The following is an 18768-nucleotide window of genomic DNA, read 5'->3' as shown; positions in this document are numbered from 1 at the left end:
TGTGAGTGTGGACAAGGTGCTCAACGTCTCTGAGCTTCAGTTTTGTTATCTGTAGAACAAAGATATTACCATCCCTACCCCACAGTGGTGTCGCACAGCATAAGAGAGAAGGGCTGCGGGAGGGCCCAAGCGCAGCCTGTGATAAGCATATTGGTCAGCTTTGCCTGTGGAACAAGCCCCACTGTCTCCTTCTGGGGCTGAGGCTGGTGGCGGGGGCAGCAGCCACGTGGGCTGTGTTCTCACAGCAGTGTCAGCGGGTAAGAGGGCAAACCCAACTGTGCAAGCACGTGTCAAACCGCCAGTGTGAATCACGTGGCCGAGGCCAAAACCAAGGCAAGGAGCAGGACAGTCTGTCCATCAGGGGGCCGCGGCAAGAATGAGGCTGTAGACACAGTTACGGGGGAGTGAAGAGTCAGGACCGATCATTCAATCTACTACAGTATACAGACAGAGTCATCATCTACTCACGCTCATTTCAGTTCTTTCAGCATTCCCTTCCGATAACAGAGGGCTGTGCCAGACACTGTGGCAGAAGATACGTAGACGGAGCAAAGACTTAGAGATCGCTAGAGGTCAAGGGGAGGACAGCATTGCCAGCAGGCCTCCCCCATCCTTCCATCTGAACTCTGGCCTTACCAGTAAAGACCTTGCCCGAAGCCAGCACTGAGGGCATTTAGGGAAGAATGCTTCTACAGGGACCTTCCCCAGGGCCATGTCCTAGATTTGGTGTGGAAGGATGGCAAAATGATGCCTCATGCTGGAAGGTTGAGTCATCAAGGAGCCCTGAGAGTTTAGAGGTAGAGAAAGCATTTCAGAATTCATGAAGAAGGTGAGCATTAATCTGGGCTTGAGGGAATGAGCTCTGTCGGATGAGCAAACGGGGGTGTTCAAGAAAGGGAAGGACTTGAACAAAAGTGTGTAAGCCTCTCCTGTACTCAGTGACTCAAAACAACAGGCACTGACGATTACAGCTTTTAAGTCAGGAGGCGGGAGGTGGGCTGGCCTGGGCTGGGTTTGCTCATCCCTCTGTGGGGTGCTGCAGGTTCTGCTTCGGTCTGGGTTTGTCTGGGGGCACCTCAGCTGGGGCAGTTCTGCTCTGTGTGTACCTCGTTTTCCTCCTGGACCAGCAGACGGACCAGAAACATCCTTTCGAAGAAGCAGGTGAACAGAAACACAGTCTCTCGAGGATTGGAACTCACACGTCATCTCTTCTTCCTTGCTCTAGTGGCCAAAGCAAGTCAGATGGCCGAACTCCAGGGCTGGGAGCGTCCTGAAGAAGTGCGTGGCTAATGGCGTGGTCCAACAAAAGATGAAGAATTGAGATTCTTGAGGCAGACTTATTAAAAAAAAGGATGGTGGTAATAATGAGGCAAGGTGTTTCCGGGAAACCGTGCTCTGTCTGACTCTCATGATTGGGAAATCCCATCCCTAAGTCCCCCCACGGTGTCCCTGCCGTGTGCTGCATCCAGCTTCCACTCTGACATCTCCAGCTCTGAGAAGCTCACCGCCTCCTGGAGCAGACTATTCAGAATGGACAATTTGCAGGAAGTTCTTTCTGGTACCGAACGCCTTTTTGCTTCCTCTCTTTGATCCTGGTTCTGCCATGTAGGTTTTTGGTCCAGCAGCCGTTCACATGATTGAGGACAGTGCTCTGGTCCCCCAACGAGCCAGCAGTGGGCACACCTGCACAAAGTGCAGCAGGACCATCACCCCACGGTGGGATGCCAGAGCTCCACCAACCAGGAGACGCACCCGACAGCTTCCCTTCCCTTGCCCTCCATACGCAGTCCCAGGCTGAGACCTCTGGATTTCACCCCTCCCCAGTCCCCCGCCCCCGCCATATCACTCTACTCCACTTTCTGCTGTCGCTCTCCACTGTCCCCTCCCTCCTCTAAGCTGCCATCAGCTCTGGCTGGGACCACTGCAGTAGCTTCTTCACTGCCCCCACCCTGCCCCATAATCCACTGTTCACACCACAGTCAGTCACAGTAATCTCATTATAATGCAAATCTGCTCATGTTGCCCCCTGCTGAAAACTCTTCCCTTTCAGGCACATCCTGTTGCACTCTGTGCTCCAGCCCCAGCCCTCGAGGTCACTACTCAGGACCTCCAAACCCCTCCTCATCCAGGTCACTGCTCCTGTCCCTTCAGCCTGCAGCTCACCTGTCACTTGCTCCCTGACCTCCTCGACGAGGTCCAACCTCTCAGTTACAAGGTCTCTCAGCACCACAGACCTCTCCTCGGTGGTACATAGCACCAACTTCCCAGTCATTGCTGTGACTACCTGACTAGCAGCTGTCTCCTCCCATAACAGTGGGTGGTACACTGGCTGAGTGGGCTGGAGCTGATTGGTAGTGTCTGTAGTGTCGGCAGATTCCTGTGGTGTAAATACAACCACCACACCACGACAGGGTTCAAGCTACCAACAACTGGGGCTTGTAAAATCCCTGAAAACTTAATCATCAGCTTTCACCAGGTGGTCTGAGCTGGTTCCAGCATCCCACTGGGGCAGGCCTTGTGCCTGTCCCCTCATGACCAATACCGTGTCTGAAAAACAACTGAAGAGCCATAGGTATTTGGTGAATGAAAGAATGGGCAATCTGAAGTTTAAACAGGCCTTCAGGACAGCAGCTGCTGTTTCTAGAAGATAAAAGACTTTGAATGCTTGGCCCAAGAAGGGAATAGGGAGTCATGACATTTCTGTCCTCTGAAGACTATTTCTATATTTATTTAACAGAATGTCTGTATCAGGCACAAATCCAAGTACTTTGCAAATGCTAACCCATTCAACCCTCGTAGCAATTAAAAGGCAGATACTATTAGTACCCTCATTTTACAGATAAGGAAACTGAGGCTGAGAGTAGTTTGCCAAGGTGGTGGAGCTGGGCTTTGAACCCACGAAGTATGACTGCAGAGCCCACGTTCCTAACCACCATGCGATGCTGCATCAGGACCAGCTCTGGAAATGAGACTTGACTCATATCCCCATCTGTGCTCCAACCTAAGCACATCTACCCCACGGACATGGTGTGTGCTCGTCAGGTCACTGAACCTAAACAAAGAAATAACCAAATAGAAAAGGTTCAGAGTTGAGGCTGTGAAATGATAAGGGAGATGTGGTCTCTTTTGGATAAAGACAGAGAAAAAGACGAAGCCTTTTCAAGAGCCATGAAATAATCATGGGGATGGACTTTAAATATTTATTTACTAAATTCTAACAGGAGAACACTGACCTGGTTAACTTTCATAAAGGGACATGTTTTAAAAAAGTTTTAACTTGACAGGTGAGTTTGAGACATTAGTATTTGTACAACGCTCTCCGCATGTGGTCTTGCTTCATCTTTAAGACCACCATGGGAGATGACGAGAATCAGGCTCATTTTACGAACTGAGGACACCAAAGCTCAGAGGCGAGGGGATGCACCCGAGGCCACAGAACTCGTCAGCAGAACTGAGCTGGGGTCCCCCTGTGCTGCTGGTTCACGTTACTTCCCAAGCAGGCCTTGCAAAATCATAGCTGCTCAGAGGAAGTCAATTCCTGTAGCTAATTATGCTGACCAGCTGTACAAAGTGAAAATGTAATTAGGTTCAAAGGAGGTTTCCACAGATTCTGGGGTATAGCCCAATATTGCAATAATAAAATCCAGGAATATATCTCTAAGTGTTGATGTAGCTGTTCATTTAACAAATGAACTCCTGGGTGCCTATTATGTGCAGGGACCACGAAGATCGAAGATGATCCTGACTGTCTATATATTCTATATGCAGCATTGAGGATCACTGCAAAGAAAATGAAAATACTGATGTGGACCTTTAGCATGGGAGAAGATGGAATTAATTTAGAAGGAAAGTCTGGGACAATCAGATTGTGGTGGCAATTCAAAATGCCAGGGTCAGCGATTTGACTTTATCCTGTAGGAAAATAAGGCCCGATGAAGACTTCTAAGCAAGGGAATGACATCACCATCACCATCATCACCATCATGATCACAATAAAAATAATAAATACTGTTCACAGGGCACCTATTGTGCTCAAGGTTTCTATCCCTCACACCCACCCCATGAGGTCAGAATTAATATTCACCCCACTTTACAGAGGCGGAGCCTGAGGCAGAGGTAACACCGCTAATAAGGGGCAGAGCCTGAATCTACCTGAGTTCAGTTCACTCTCTCTGCAGGATCTCTGCTTTTGAGTATTTGCTGGACAGCACCTGGGAGTGGAGGTTTGGGAGCTGTCAGCATTTAGTTGGATGGCTGACGGCGTGAGAAAGACTCAATTTAAGCGGAAAGAGAGGAAGACTAGAGAAGCAGAGAGAGAAACAGTAACAGAGGCAGGCAGTACCAAGGAAACCAAACGGGTGTGAAGTTTAAGAGGGAAAGATGGGAATAATGGTGCCGAAAGTTACCTACAGGTCAGGCAGGATGGCGATGGACAAGGAACTGTAGGATTTGCCACTTTAAGAGTGCTTCCAGGGCTTCACAGACAGCATTTTCAGGGGAGTGGCGGGGGTGGGCGCCAGATTGCTGTGGGCTGAGGAATGAGTGGGAGGTGAAGATAGGGCAGGCAGCATGTAAACTCACTCTTTCAAGAAATATGATAGTGAGGGGGAGGGGAGGAAGGAAGCTTGAAAGGGGAAGATGGTGGCTGGAAGGGTTTTCTGGGGGCATGGAGGTGGGGAGAGCAGTTGTTAGCTAGAATGAAGGAGAAGCTGAGGCCACAAGACAAGGAGGCTCTTCCTCAGAGCTCCGGGGGAGCTCCAAGGGATGGATGGAGAGCTCAGTGGGTGGTGTTAGCGACAGTTCATGTGGCTGGGCTTCTTCAGGGCTGTGAAATGAGAGGTGGCTCTGATTATCTCTGTGGCCCCTTGCAGACCTAATCTTCTTTTGCTTTTGTTTCTCCTTCCTCCCTTCCTTCCTCTGGCCTTTCCTTCTTCTCTCCACAAATATTTAGTAAGCATCTACTATGTACTAGGTCTTGTGCTGGCTTCTGTACCTGTTATAATGAACAAGACAGTGTACATCATCCTTTCAATTGAGTGGAAAGACAGATATTAAACAAGAATAGGCACAAATATATTTGTGAGTGACTCCACATTGTACGATAATACTAATAATCGCTAATGTTCATAGAGCACTTCGAAAACACTAAATACTTTATAAGCATTTTCTTATTAACTCACACACACACACAAACTCATAAGAAAAGCACTGTTGGTATTCCTTTTTGCAAATCAGTAAACTGAGGTACAGAGAGGTCAGATGACTTCTTCCCAAGACCGAGCAGACTAAGATAGGTGGAGCATGAGATTCAAATCAGAGTTGCCAGTCTGGACAGGAGTGCTTAACTGCCACACTGTCCTGAGTCACTGTGCTTAGAGCAGTGGGTGCCAGGCTGGACAAGATCTGGAGGTGTCCCTTCCCTAGGGGAGCTCACAGTCTGAGCACTGGGAAGAAACCCGGAGTTCATTTACTCCGTTCTTCCTCCAGGTGTGGTCCCTGCCAACAGCATTAGCATCACCTGGGCACATGTTCCAGACGCCAAAGCTCCAGCCCAGCCCCACCCACTGGATCAGGATGTGCAGTTTCACAAGATCCGCAGGTGCTTGGTGTGTACGTAAAGTCGGAGAAGCCTGTTCTACAGCCACTTCTCTAATTAGAGATGAGAAACTGAGGCCCAGGAGGTTGGAGATTAGAGTGGTGGAACTTCAGGGCTTGGTGCCTGGAGCCCAGCCTAGGCCTGAATGGACCCTTCCACTCTTAAGAGGCCATGTGGGTAGAACATGAGAAGGAAGGGGTAGCGCGCGCAAGGTGCTCGGCGCGCGCAAAGTGCTCGGCGCGCGCAAGGTGCTCGGCGCGCGCAAGGTGCTCACGGGGCTCCCGGGCCCGGCCTAGCCGGGCTGAGGCGACGCGGGCGCCGGGCGGGCCGGGCCGCCGGGCCGCCGCGCGGCGTCCCCGTCCCTGCGCTGGCCCGGCCCGGCCCCTCAGCTCCACCCCCTGCCTCCCCCTCCCGCCTGCTCGCGCCTCCTGAAAAGCCAGTCCGCCCGGGGCGGCGGCGCAGAGCCGGCCCGGCGCACGAGGCAGCCAGCGCGGCCATGACGGCGGAGAAGGCGCTGCCTCTGGGCAACGGGAAGGCTGCCGAGGAGGCGCGGGAGTCTGAGGTGCTGGGTAGCGGCGGCGGCAGCGGGGGCGCGGCGTCCGCCCGCGACCCGCGCGACAAGCGCGACAAGGCAGTCCACGAGCGCGGCCACTGGAATAACAAGGTGGAGTTCGTGCTGAGCGTGGCAGGGGAAATCATCGGGCTGGGCAACGTGTGGCGCTTCCCTTACCTGTGCTACAAGAACGGCGGAGGTGAGGCGACGCGCGGCCCTGAGGAGAATGCGTTGGGGGAAGCCAGCCCTGTGGGGGCGGGGAGCTAGGGGCGAGCGCGAGACCCCTCCCGCGCCTGCGTGTAGGGGGACCCTTGCGGAGAACGCCGGCCCGGCCCACCTGGCGAGCGAGCTTACCCCTGAGCAAGGCTGCCGTCCCCGTGCGCATGCGCGCTTCACACCTGCGTGTACCACCTGCTAGCACGCGGGGACTTGTCCGCCAGGTGTGTTCTGTCCCAGCGTGAGGTGCAGACCGAGACGAGGAGCCCTTCATGTTTGGGCCAGGAGACAGACCCTTTGAGCCTCAGCTTTCCTGACTAGAAACCTGCATGAAGGAAAGGGGCTCATAATCTGAGTAGGCTCGGGTTTTGAGCGCTTGTTGAAACGCCAGCCTCCGTACTAAACTTTACTTAACATCATCTCATTTCATCCTACAGTCATCTTTGTAGGTAGTGCTATACCCGTTTTGCAGATGAGGAAACTAAGGGCCAGAGAAGTCACTCACTTAATAAGGGGTAAAGATGGGATTCTGACACCAAAGGCCTGGTTTTAAAGTGGGATTGGATGACAACAAGGAGAACTTTTAGGTGAGGCATTGCTGTTTGATTCCCTGCCTTTCATTTGCCCGTAGGGCCTTTTCTAGGGCCTATTTTCAGGACTGTCTGGTGGGAAAATGGGCACCAAACAGTTTCTTTCACTGGTCTCAGAGTCACTCATGACAAATAGCAACAATAATAATTGGATGTTTAGAAGATGCTTAAAGCTTGCAGGGGTCAGGGAAAGGAAGGTGATGAGAGGCTTGTTTCTAGAGACAACGTGTCCGACTCAGTTTGGTGGAGATGCAGCAGTGAGTCCTCAAATCTCCCAGCCCAAGAAAGGGGCTCCAGACTTTAGGAGCCCCCGACCTGTCATATCAGCAGGACAGCTGGGAGTTCCGTGGCAAAGGACTTTGTGAAACCTTGAGTGGCACAGTTTCTGCAAGGAGAAGTCTGTGTCTATGTTTTCCTCCCTCTATTTGCTGTGTCCCTCCAGCAGATCCCCAGACCCCAATGAAGGTGGCTCAGAGGTTGGCAGGGACCACACTGTTAGGCTTCGTGGAGCGGGACTTCCTGTGCGGGCAGCTGCAGGGAGAGTGAAAAGGGTTCTGCTTGGCCAGGGCCCTTTCTTTGGAGACATTCATCCTGAAGGCACAGCCTGCTCCAAGCCTGCCCTGCACTGGTAATGAAGTGGCCGCTAGCGTTGGTGGCTTGGCAAGGGGGAGAGACGGAGCAGACCCAGAGACCCCGAACGTGACCTGTGCCCTCATCTGGGAATCCGCCTCTCTTTGCACATTCAGCCTGTGTAAGCTGCCATGTCCACTTAGATGCCTGTGGAAACCCTTTGGGATAGTCCCAGGCAAGAGCTGTTTTAACATCTTTTTTCTTTTTTTTTTTTTAAATACGGGAAATTCTTATGCCAAAACAACAACAAAAAATGCATTCCTAAAATCAGAAAATAGTGTAAGTTGCATTAATTACAAACTCTGCCTCAGATGAAAAAAAAGGTTGTAGTGAGTCAAGTTTAAAAATGAGTCATTTTCTTTTTACTCTAATGAGACAAGAGTCTCCGTTGGGTGCACAGATATCCTGGTTTAATTGAGCTAGTTATCTAAAGGATTACTAGCTTTGTGAACAGAGAGGCCACAAGGCTTTCAGAAAGTGTCATCTGTTAGGTTCTAGAGGATTCACAGGTAAATTACAGCATATTCGGGAAACTTCTGTGGCTTTTTTTAATCACTTAGATTTATATTCAGCAAACAGACCCTCTTATCTTCTTTTACACACTTTTTGCCTTCTAATATAGTTGGGATATCTGCTTATCAACTGTTTACCTTTTTAAAAAAATATACACAGCTCTACTCATAAATTGCAACAATAGTTTAGTATTTCTTTCCCAAGGTGAAACTTTGTAAAAATAGAAAACTAAGACCTTTTCAAAACCTGGTAAATATTGTCCTATTATCAGGATTGATCAGAATCGTTGCTTTTAATCCTGTGGTTAAAGGGACTTCATTTAGCAAAAAGCAATTTCAGTGAAAGCCTTCATTTGTGAGATCAGATGGTGGGGAATAGCGTGTGTTTTCATGCTTTGTTATTAGACAAGAGAGAGAGAATGAGGGATTTGGAAAGATCCCTTTCTTCTTGTAATGGCTCATGTTCACCTCAGTTATTTAATTTGTTTCACAGAAAGGCTCAGGCAGTGGGTATTGTGTTTCAAGATGGGAGCACTAAAGCTTACGGTGGTCTTTTCTCAGATTGACTCAAAGCCAGCCTGTCTGGACGGATTCTTGCTACGAACTGCTCATAACTCAGCTTCATACCTGCGGCTCATGTACAAGGGGCTGTTACTGCTCTTTGTATATCTCCTTGAGAATGCCTTTCTTTATGAAGACTTTTTGCAGGTCACTTCCCAAGTAAGAAGAAGAGGTCCCCCTCCCCTGGCCTGTTGAGGTTACTTTAGAATATAAAAGAAGGATGTAGTTCAGAGAGGGAATGAATTTGACCTGTGCTGGAGGGTAGAATGCATAAATAAAAGAATCAAGCGTATAACACAATTTCTTCTCCATTATCATCTTAGCTACACAACAGTTCTGTGAGATAAGTGGTGCCGATATTAAGTATTAAAGCCCTATTTTACAGTTGAGGAAGTTGAGGCTGGGAGATGTGACATAAACTTATTCAAGGGAGTAGGCGGCAGAGAGCACTAACCCAGGCTCACATTTTCTGACTCTGGTCCTCATAGCAGGAACTTGAACTCAAGCTCAGAGCACATGATGTATTGCCTCTAGTAGGTGCTTATTAAAGGGCTGAACGTGAAGTGGTAGAGGCAATTTTAACCTCATTCGCTTACTTTGCATCCTTGCAGGGGCATTCCTGATTCCCTATGTGGTGTTTTTTATATGCTGTGGGATTCCTGTTTTTTTCCTGGAAACAGCTCTGGGACAATTTACGAGTGAAGGTGGCATTACGTGTTGGAGGAAAGTGTGCCCTTTATTTGAAGGTAAGTGCTGAGTTAATAAGAAAGTAAAAGGGTTCCTGGGTGATGTCAGGTTGTGAAGGGCAGCTTTTAACAAGGCGGAGAGAGACAAATCACTGCCTTTCCTTCGTTCTTTCAGGCATTGGCTATGCAACGCAGGTGATTGAGGCCCATCTAAACGTGTACTACATCATCATCCTGGCGTGGGCCATTTTCTACCTGAGCAACTGCTTCACCACCGAGCTCCCCTGGGCCACCTGTGGGCACGAATGGAACACAGGTATGGCCTCCAGGGAGGGTCTCTCTGATGGTCCTGCTGGAGGACCTGGGCTTGGTGGTATGTCATGTCTCTTGCCATGAGTCCAGATTCCACTGAAAGTGTACCTGTTCTGTACACTCTTCAGCTCTGAACCTGAGCTGAGTACTGGCCCAGGGATTGGCACAGAGAGAAGAACTGTGATGCTCTTTCCTTGCTTTGCCAAATACAGAGACTGGACCCTTCCTGCACAGAGTAGGGATGCAAGGAAGAAGTACTAAACTGAGGTTCGGGGGTTTGGGCTGCAATTGCAGCCCTGCCTCTGAGTGTCAGATTTTCCTCTGTAAAATGAAGGGGTTAGACTAGATCAAGGGTTGCAGACAGGGGGCCTGTCAGCCAGTTAGGCTTTAGATCAGTGACCAGCAAATTTCAAAAATGTATTTGGTTGTCAAAATTGAAAAATCAGAAGGCTTGACGTGAAAATCCAGATTTTTCAGCTTCTCTTGAAAAATTAAAAAAATCTGGCCAAACCAGAGTCACATTCCCACATTCTTACTTGGCAGCAATGGCTGCAGCTGAGAACCGTCTGTTGCCTTTGCTTGAAGCTTCTGTCCTCAAGCTGGCCACAGTCCCCACCCAGCTCACATTGCTCATTTACTCTACCTGTCCTACCCAGGTAGATACTTGAATTCACCACCCTCCTCCTGCCTTGAATGGGTAACTTTTTACATTACTTTGGATTCTCATATACTGTTTACTTTTCAATTTGTCATCCTGTCAGGGTTGAATCTTACAATCTAGGGAAGGCAAATACTTCTCAACCCCTGTCTTTGGAGGCTGTGCTCAGTGCAGACATCACTAGTCGATTGTAGAACGCTTTCCTTTTGAGTCTAGTCTTGGCCTCAGAACTCTGCTCAGTAGTCTAGGCAGCCACCACCTTTTGACTGGAATCAACACACATGCTTTAACCTGTTTGCCATTTGTGTTGTAACCTGTGGTTAGGTTGTCAATGGAAGTGGCCAGTCATCCTGAAAGCTGAGGCACAGTAAGACTGGGTAGGATGTTGGTCACCAGCAGAAGGAACAGTGGGCATTAGACCAAGAAAACGCTGTGAACTAGCTTCTATCCCTGCATGACTTTGCCTTGCTTCCCCCCACCCACCACATTTTGTGGGGTCTTGTTTATCAAACTAAAATTCAAGGACATATTCTTGGAGGGCTGTGAGTCCTCCATGATAATTTAATTGTGCATCTTTATTTTGAGGATACTCTAAAAATATGTGCATGTTCTGGATCATCTGCACAGCCACCTTATAAATGAGGACGGTTGGGGGATCTCAGTGCCTGACTTTGTCCATGTTTACAATTTAAGATGCATTCTTGGTGAACAGGATGATGGTGGCCAAGGGAAAAAGAGCAGAGAGATTTAATTCATAAATGGTCATTGATGCTAAGTCCAGCCAAGAATGCAACAAACTGTAGGAACAAAGGTTTTGCAAATTTGTGACCGGAGAAAAACGGTGGTAGAATTGAATCTCAAATAGTGCATGGAAAAATACGCAAGCTTGGGCTTCCCTGGTGGCACAGTGGTTGAGAGTCCGCCTGCCAATGCAGGGGACACGGGTTCGTGCCCCGGTCCGGGAAGATCCCACATGCCGCAGAGCGGCTGGGCCCGTGAGCCATGGCCGCTGAGCCTGCGCGTCCGGAGCCTGTGCTCCGCAACGGGAGAGGCCACAACAGTGAGAGGCCCACGTACCGCAAAAAGAAAAAAAATACGCAAGCTTAATTCCATAGACCCTGCCTCCTACCTGTCAGTTCTGTTTTTCTGTTGGGAAATCGATTTAATTTCACAAGATGGCATTATCATACACATCCATTTTATGCTATCAATTTGAATTGTGTTGGTTCCATAGTATAGTTGGTATTTAACTTGTAAATTCTGGTTTTATAGGTGTTTGAATACTATAATCACAAAGACTTTATAATTCATTACTTATTTGTAAAAGATTAAATGTCATTTTAATAAAAAATACCATGTCAACCTTGGGTGTCTGAGACATTTTTTTACTCTAGAAAAAAATATTTGAGAAACAATGTTTTAGGGAATCTGATCAAAGCTAAGGGCTCCTCTCCAGAAAAAGGCACAAGTGTACATTCAGGCATTTTGCCTATAATATTAGGTTCCCAGACTTCTCTTAGGACTGTCTGTGGACCCCACAGACCATCTCCTTTCCTAATATGGTTAGCACTTGCCCAGAGAAGTGGGAAGGGGGCAGACACTTGGAGAACTTTTCCCCAGTGGGCTGCAAAGCTTTCTTCCACTGATTGCATTCCCTTTTCTCTCAAGGCGTGTGAACACTTGTGTGAAACATCACATATAGGAAGGCTTCGTGTTCTGGAGATTATAGATGGAGTTGGAGGGCTCGTGCACACAGGAGAGCGAAGGGCCAGAGTGAGGCTGAACACGGGCTCCGTGCTGGCCGCTGTGCTGGGTGCATGGGCTTTGAAGCGCATGGGTGCAGGAGGCCCTGTCCTCTGGGAGCTCACAGTCTGGTGACTGAGGTAGCTCTGTGAACAGGGAGGTGCAGGAAGGAAACCCAGATCCCGTGGTGGCAGACAGAACCAGGCGATAACCATGGCAAAGGAGGTGGAGCCTTGGCTGGAGTTGATTCCGTTTTCTTCCCCTAACTGGCTGGTGACTTGTGAGGGGGGAATGGGTGTGGGTGGAGTCCCTTGACTACTTCTGAACCCTGATTCCTCCCCTTCGAAATAAAGGGCGTGGAGAAGGAGGTTCCTTGGAGGATCTTTAAATTCTAAGTTTCTTAGAATTCAGGAGATAGAGATCACGGAAGGCTTCTTGGAGGAGAGGTTAATAGGCTGACCTGGGCCTTAAAGGATGAACACTCAGATGTTTTAAACTTGAGATTCAAATCTCTCTTGGTCATCAAGTTTCATGAAATGAGAAGAGATATTCAATAAATCCTTTCCTGGATTGAGGGAATGATGAAGGAATTAGGGATTCTTTACACATTTGGATGTTATTTCATCCAGTCATCAGGTCTTTATGAGGCAGCTGTGACATTAGCCTCTTCTTCCATGAAGAAACACTGAGTCTCACGGGCATTACTGGCCCAGGGACACCATGGCTGACGCCCCCCTTTAGCCCCCTTGTTCCTGCCGGGGCCACTGAGCAGAACAGGTAAATGCTATGGACAGGCCTTAGGCAGGGAAGTGGAAAAGGTGAAAGATTCAAGAACCAGGCCAGAGGAAAGAATTGGAAAGGCCATATTCGTGGGAATAGGAGAGAGGAGGTACCCTGCCCCCCAAACTTCTCCTCCTGTTTGAATCAAGCCAAGCCTCCCTCTTAAACTGTTTGTAAGTGATTGATTTTCCCCACAGTGCTCTCTGAGCCATGTTTACCCAGAGCGGCTGGGTGAAACCGCTTGGTTGCACCATCGGCCCTGAAGGTTTTCCAAGATCCAGCCCTCACGGAGGGTAATTTTCCTGTGTTTCTTGTCTTGTTTCCACTGTAGAGAACTGCGTGGAGTTCCAGAAACTGAACACAACCAACCACAGCCATGTGTCCCTACAGAATGCCACCTCTCCCGTCATGGAGTTTTGGGAGTAAGTGGAAACACCTTGTCTCCTTTGGCCCCGGGGGGGCTCTGTCCTGGTGCTGCTCAGTTAACGTTACCCCCACCCTTGGAAAAAGCCTGACCCTGCCTCCAGCCTTGTACTTCCTGGCTTCTATGGGCATCTGGCTGCTTTGGAAGCCAGAATGGAGATCTTGAGAGGTTTCCCAAAGGGGCAGCTGAGAGAAATGCTTTCTTGTTCTTTGATGACATGTCAGCATGCCTATTTACTTACTGGGACAAGAAGCGCTTGGTAAAATGATGGGCAGTTTAAAAATTCATTTTTAACAAAAGATAAGATTTGGCATGTTTGCAATAAACTAAGTCAAGAATATATTTAGCCTTGAAAGCAGAAGTCTCCGCGGGGGGTGGGGCAGGTTAGCTTTCTCTCAGTAGCAGCAATGTCATGCGGAAAGGGAGTACATCAACGTTCACGGGTAGAGGTTGTTAAAGAGGCAGGTTTTCAACGTACTTAGGAAGAGCTTTAGCCTCACAGAGTTGTCTGCAAGCACTTCCGAAGGTTGTAAGCCCTTGTTCCTGGAAGAGTTTGACCAGCGTAGGCCTGCTGATGGCTGCTGGGAAGGTGCCTGAATCCACAGACATTATAGGCAGTAGTTGTGTGGGTGGGCATTTTCCCAGAGACAGGCATTTTTCATCAGTATTCCAAAGGGGTCTGTGGCCCTGGAGTTACGAGAGCTGCCACGTACGGTTGTATACGTTGTTCACTGCACACCCCTAGAGGGCATGATTTACATTGTGAATGTGCAGAATTGTGCAGTGCCCCAGGAGTTGAAGAGCAGTTTCCTCTGTGGGTTGAAGGGTGGCTAAAGGCTTTCTGAGGCTTTTTAATCTGGAAAGGACTGGCTTCTTTGAAGACCCTCCCCTACTTTAATGATAGTGTAGAGGGACAGTGGTTTTATGAGTGATTTTTATTCTGTTCCCAGATACCATTCTTCTCCTTCCCTCTCTAGAGGTCATTATGCTGAATTTAGATTTATCATTCTATAAAATGAATGTAAAGAACATGAGTTTATAATTATAAATATAACTTATTTATATAAATATTAATATAAATAAAATACTTCCCTCTGTACATACACACATGTGCATATATACATATATATTCATATTATGTATATCTCCCAAGTAATAGCTAAGTCTTCCTTGAATGTTTTAAAATTTTATATTAATGGTATCCATTACTCACTTTTTCTTATAGCTTTGTTTCTTTGCTCAATATTGGTTTTGAGATGGTCTCCATATTGATACATGTAGCTTCGGTTCATTCATTCTGTTCCTGCTGTATAGTATTTCCATATATAAAGAGTCTACATTGTGTTTACCTGGCTCCTCTTGATGGGCATTTAGACTGTCTCGCATTTCCCAGTATGATTAAGCTGAGTGAATGTCTTGTTTGTGCTTCTCTGCACAAATCAAGTTTCCTAGGCCATATACCTAACAGTGGAATTACTGGGAGGTAGGGTTCATGCATTGTCACTTTTATCAGATTATGTCAAATTGCTTTTTAAAGGAATTGTTCTAATTTACTCTCCAAACAAGAGTAGAATGAGAATTTCTACTTCTCCCCATTATAGACCTAGGCACTTGTTCTGGTCAGAGTTTTTAAGTTCTGCCAGTGTAATGGATATGAAATTGTATCCCACTGTTTTAAATTTGCATTTCTCTAATTACTTTATGAGGTTGAATATCTTTTCATGTTTTTTTTGCTCCATTTGGGTTTCCTCATCCATTAACTTTCTGCTCATATCCTTTTCTCTTTTCTCATAGGTAGGAGTTCTTGATACATTGTAGGTATTAGTACCCGTGCTGCAAGTAGCTTTTCTTAGTGTGTGGCTTTTCTTTCTTATTTATGTATGGCATAAATTGTATTGAATTCAAATTTGCCAATAGTTTTCTTTTTGGTTTGCACACTTGGTGTCTTATTTAAGATATAGTTCCCTACCCCAAAGTTGTAAAAAAAAATTATTTTCTGGGTTTTCTTTTTTTTGGGGGGTGGGGTTCTTTTAAGAGTTTTAAAGTTTTGTTTTTTCACATTCAGTAATATAATCTACCTGGAATTTTCTTTTTGCATATGGTACAAGGTAGGAATCCAGCCACATATATATATGTATTTGCTGAATTGTTCATCCTATCCCTACTGATTTGTAATGCCATCTTCCATATAAAGTTTTCCTACAAGCACATGTCTGTTCAGGGGCTCTCTGTTCTGCTCATCTCTTTTGCTAACTGTGTGTCAGTACTATACCTATAGTTTAATTTTAAGCCTTGACCTCATAAGGCAAGTCCCTCACTTTGCTCTTTCCAAAATTGTTTTAGTCTTCCAAATGAATTTTAGAATCAGCTTGTCGAGTTAAAAAACAATAATAACAGAACAACTCTGTGGGGATTTTGGTTGGGAGAATATTGAACTTATAGGTTAATTTGAGGAAAACTGACATCTTTGTGATTCAGCCTCTCTGTCCATGAACATGGTATAGCCCTCCATTTATTTAGGTCTTTTTTTTTTTTTTTTTTTGCTATATGCGGGCCTCTTCCTGCTGTAGCCTCTCCCATTGCGGGGCACAGGCTCTGGACGCACAGGCTCAGCGGCTGTGGCTCACGGGCCCAGCCGCCCCACGGCATGTGGGATCCTCCTGGACTGGGGCACGAACCCGTGTCCCCTGCATCGGCAGGCGGACTCTCAACCACTGCACCACCAGGGAAGCCCCTATTTAGGTCTTTTAAAATGCCTGATGAAGTAGTGCTGCCTGATGTGGTTGTCAGAGAAGCAGCATTAGAATCACCTGGTTAGAAATGCAAACTCTAGCTCTCTCCAGACCTACTGAGTCTTAGTCCCAAATAGAGTATCCATATGACATTATGCTAGAGCAGAGGCTGCTCTTGGGGGGTGGGAGGAGGTGCTGTGTGACCTTTTCCAGCCTCACTGGGCTATGGTTTTCCAGTGGAATGTTTAGGACCTGCACATTTGAGTGTCTGCAAAACATGGTCTCTGTGCTCCCTTAGGGAACACAACCTCAAATCCTACACTGGATAAGTTCTCTGTGTAACTCACGTTGCTTTGTACCATTCATTTCCTTTGTAACATGTATGGAAAACCTCAATTAAATTATTATTTGTGCAATATGTTTGTTTATTGTGTGACTTCCCCAGGAGGCAGTCACGAAGCAGTACCTTTTCTGGTTTTGCTCACTACTGCCGGTCTATGGAAGGCCCCCAGTGAATATTTACAGAATGTACAGGTACATGGGAGGAAGGTGGCAGGCAATATTTTCTAGAAAATACTACATGAGGAGAGTCAAAGTGGGCTCTGGCAAGAACTCATCCTGTCCCTAAGCTCCCCAGAACAGCACTGATGGCTTTGAGGATCCCTTTGTCATATCCATGTCACCCACTCATTTGGACACCAAGTGGTGGGAGGGGCAGCGAGTCTGTGTCCTCACTTGTAACTGGGCCTTTTTGTCTGCTACGTGGTCGTTCAAAATGAAAGTCAATGTGAGAATGAACCCATCGTTCTAGTTTTCTACTCTGATTGCATTTGTATCATCTATGCAATGTTGAATTCTGCATCCTAAAAGTACTCAAATGCTGGTGTGACGCTCCTTCCTTCATAAGGTGTTTTTATCAGACAGCTCTAATTCATCTTCTCCTCAGAGCTGAACTTGGAATGTAGAGACTCTGTGAGATGTTGTAGCATCCTATGAAAAGCTATTTGGAGCCACATAAATTTGAGAAGGGCTGAAAGCCATGCCCTTCAGTAAGAATATCTATTACCTTTGATTAACTCAAATTCCCAAACATATTTTCCCGTGCAATCATTTGGACTCTTTCCCCTCATCCCCCACCCATCGCCCACCCCGGAACGCTAGCATTCCACTAAATACAGCCTGGCAAACGCTCTGCTAGGAGAAAGTTCTTCCTTGAATTCAGTCATAGTTTGGCTTCTGGGGCTTTGGATAAAACGTGCCTAATTCCTTTCCCATGTGACAGCCCTTCAAGTATTGGATCAAGTGTCCTTAAAAATGTTTCTTTCCTAGTTCTCTTTGCTGTTTCCTTGTGTGGCTGGTTCCCATCTATAGTGTGCTCTTACTGTCTCGCTCTCACTGCCTCTAACTCCAGGGACCTTATTCAGGGCCACGTTGCTTGGTCAGAATGGACTGCCTCAGTTGTGTGCTTGTTCATTCATTCAACAAACGTCTGAGCTCCTGGTGCACGTAAGGACACTTGGCGTGATTGGCAGTGGTGGGAATGCAAGACGCCGTTCTAGCCCTCTAGAAGTGGAGGAGAGACAAGCCCGTAGATTCCCATAAAGTCAGTTACAAGGTGCTGTTTCCCTCCGCAGGGCTGCCCATGGCTTTACCCTGACCTTGGGCATCTGGCATCTTGAAAGTTCATTTTCCTTTTCAGGGAGTAATTAATGTTACTGGCTTAGCCAGGGAGAACAGCGCAGGCTCTGGGTCAGTCCTGGGTTCTGGCTCAGGCAGGGGGCCTGTGGGGCAGGGGCGGCTTGTCTTCCTCATGTCATATTTCAAAATCAGGCCACCCTGGTTTCCCTTAGTAACTCATTATGCATCTGGCACCCGTGAGTTTATCTCAATATGTTTGCGGTTTTACATTTTGAGCCTGTGTCCTCTGGAGGGATTGAGTGCTATAAGAGTGTAACTGGCATTGTAGCATCAGATGGGCTTTGGTCTATTTTCACTTCCCTTTCTCAGTCGTCTCATCCCTCTCGCCCAGGGTTTTGCAAGCAACTGCATGCTCGCCATGTATACAGTTGAAATCGCTTTTGTGTGGCATCCATTCAGCACACATTTGTTGAGAGCATATTGTGTGCTGAGCCTGCATTAAGCTCTAAGGGTATTCAGTTCTCTATCTTTATTCAGAAGGATGCAGTCTTGTCTTTCTGGTTTATCTTTCCTGGAGGAGGTTTTAAAAAATTGTTTATTTCTAAATCATGTGGCCGCTTGAACTGATTTTAATTTGGACACAAAATTTGGGCTCCAAGTTGCTGAAGTGAAACTCTAATTCTTGCTGTGGGCCCGGGGCCACCCCTGCTTCCTTCGATTTCCCCTCTGCCCTCCTCCGCACCGGCCTTCTTTCTGTCTTTCATATGTCCTGGGCTTGTCCTAGGCTCAGTGTCCAGCTTTTGCATAGAAGAGTCCCTTTGCTTAGAAGTTTCCTCACCAAGTCCTTGGGTGTCTGGCTCGTTCTTATCATTGAGTCTTAATTCACGTGTCATTTGGGAAGCCCTCCCTGCCCATCCTGTTGCTTCCACTTATCAGCTGAATCGGCACCCCGGTCCCTCTCAACCCCATCTGTCTGTTTTATTGTCTGCATAGGAGTTATCTGAAATCCTTGTGTCTTTTTTACTTGTTTATTCTCTCTCTCCCTCCATTAGACTATAAGCCCTATGCCAGCAAGGACTGTCCTGTTTTGTTCCCTGTTGTCCTGCCAGCACATTCTAAGTGCTCACAAAATATTTA

At 47.3% G+C, this 18768-nt stretch overlaps 1 protein-coding gene across 1 annotated transcript in view; it reads left to right on the top strand.

Moving 5' to 3' along the window:
• Positions 1-6092: 6092 nt before the first annotated feature.
• SLC6A11 (solute carrier family 6 member 11) overlaps positions 6093-18768 on the top strand; it is a 119947-nt gene continuing 107271 nt past the window's right edge. The window contains exons 1-4 of the mRNA XM_065886239.1: positions 6093-6348; positions 9270-9404; positions 9520-9660; positions 13169-13259. Of these exons, the coding sequence (XP_065742311.1) occupies positions 6093-6348; positions 9270-9404; positions 9520-9660; positions 13169-13259 (623 nt within the window). The remainder of the gene's footprint in view (positions 6349-9269; positions 9405-9519; positions 9661-13168; positions 13260-18768) is intronic.

This window comes from Phocoena phocoena, chromosome 10, assembly GCF_963924675.1.
Source record: "Phocoena phocoena chromosome 10, mPhoPho1.1, whole genome shotgun sequence".
Lineage (NCBI taxonomy): Eukaryota > Metazoa > Chordata > Mammalia > Artiodactyla > Phocoenidae > Phocoena > Phocoena phocoena.
The sequence above is the reverse complement of the archived record's forward strand: the minus strand, read 5'-3'. Positions and strand labels throughout refer to the sequence as shown.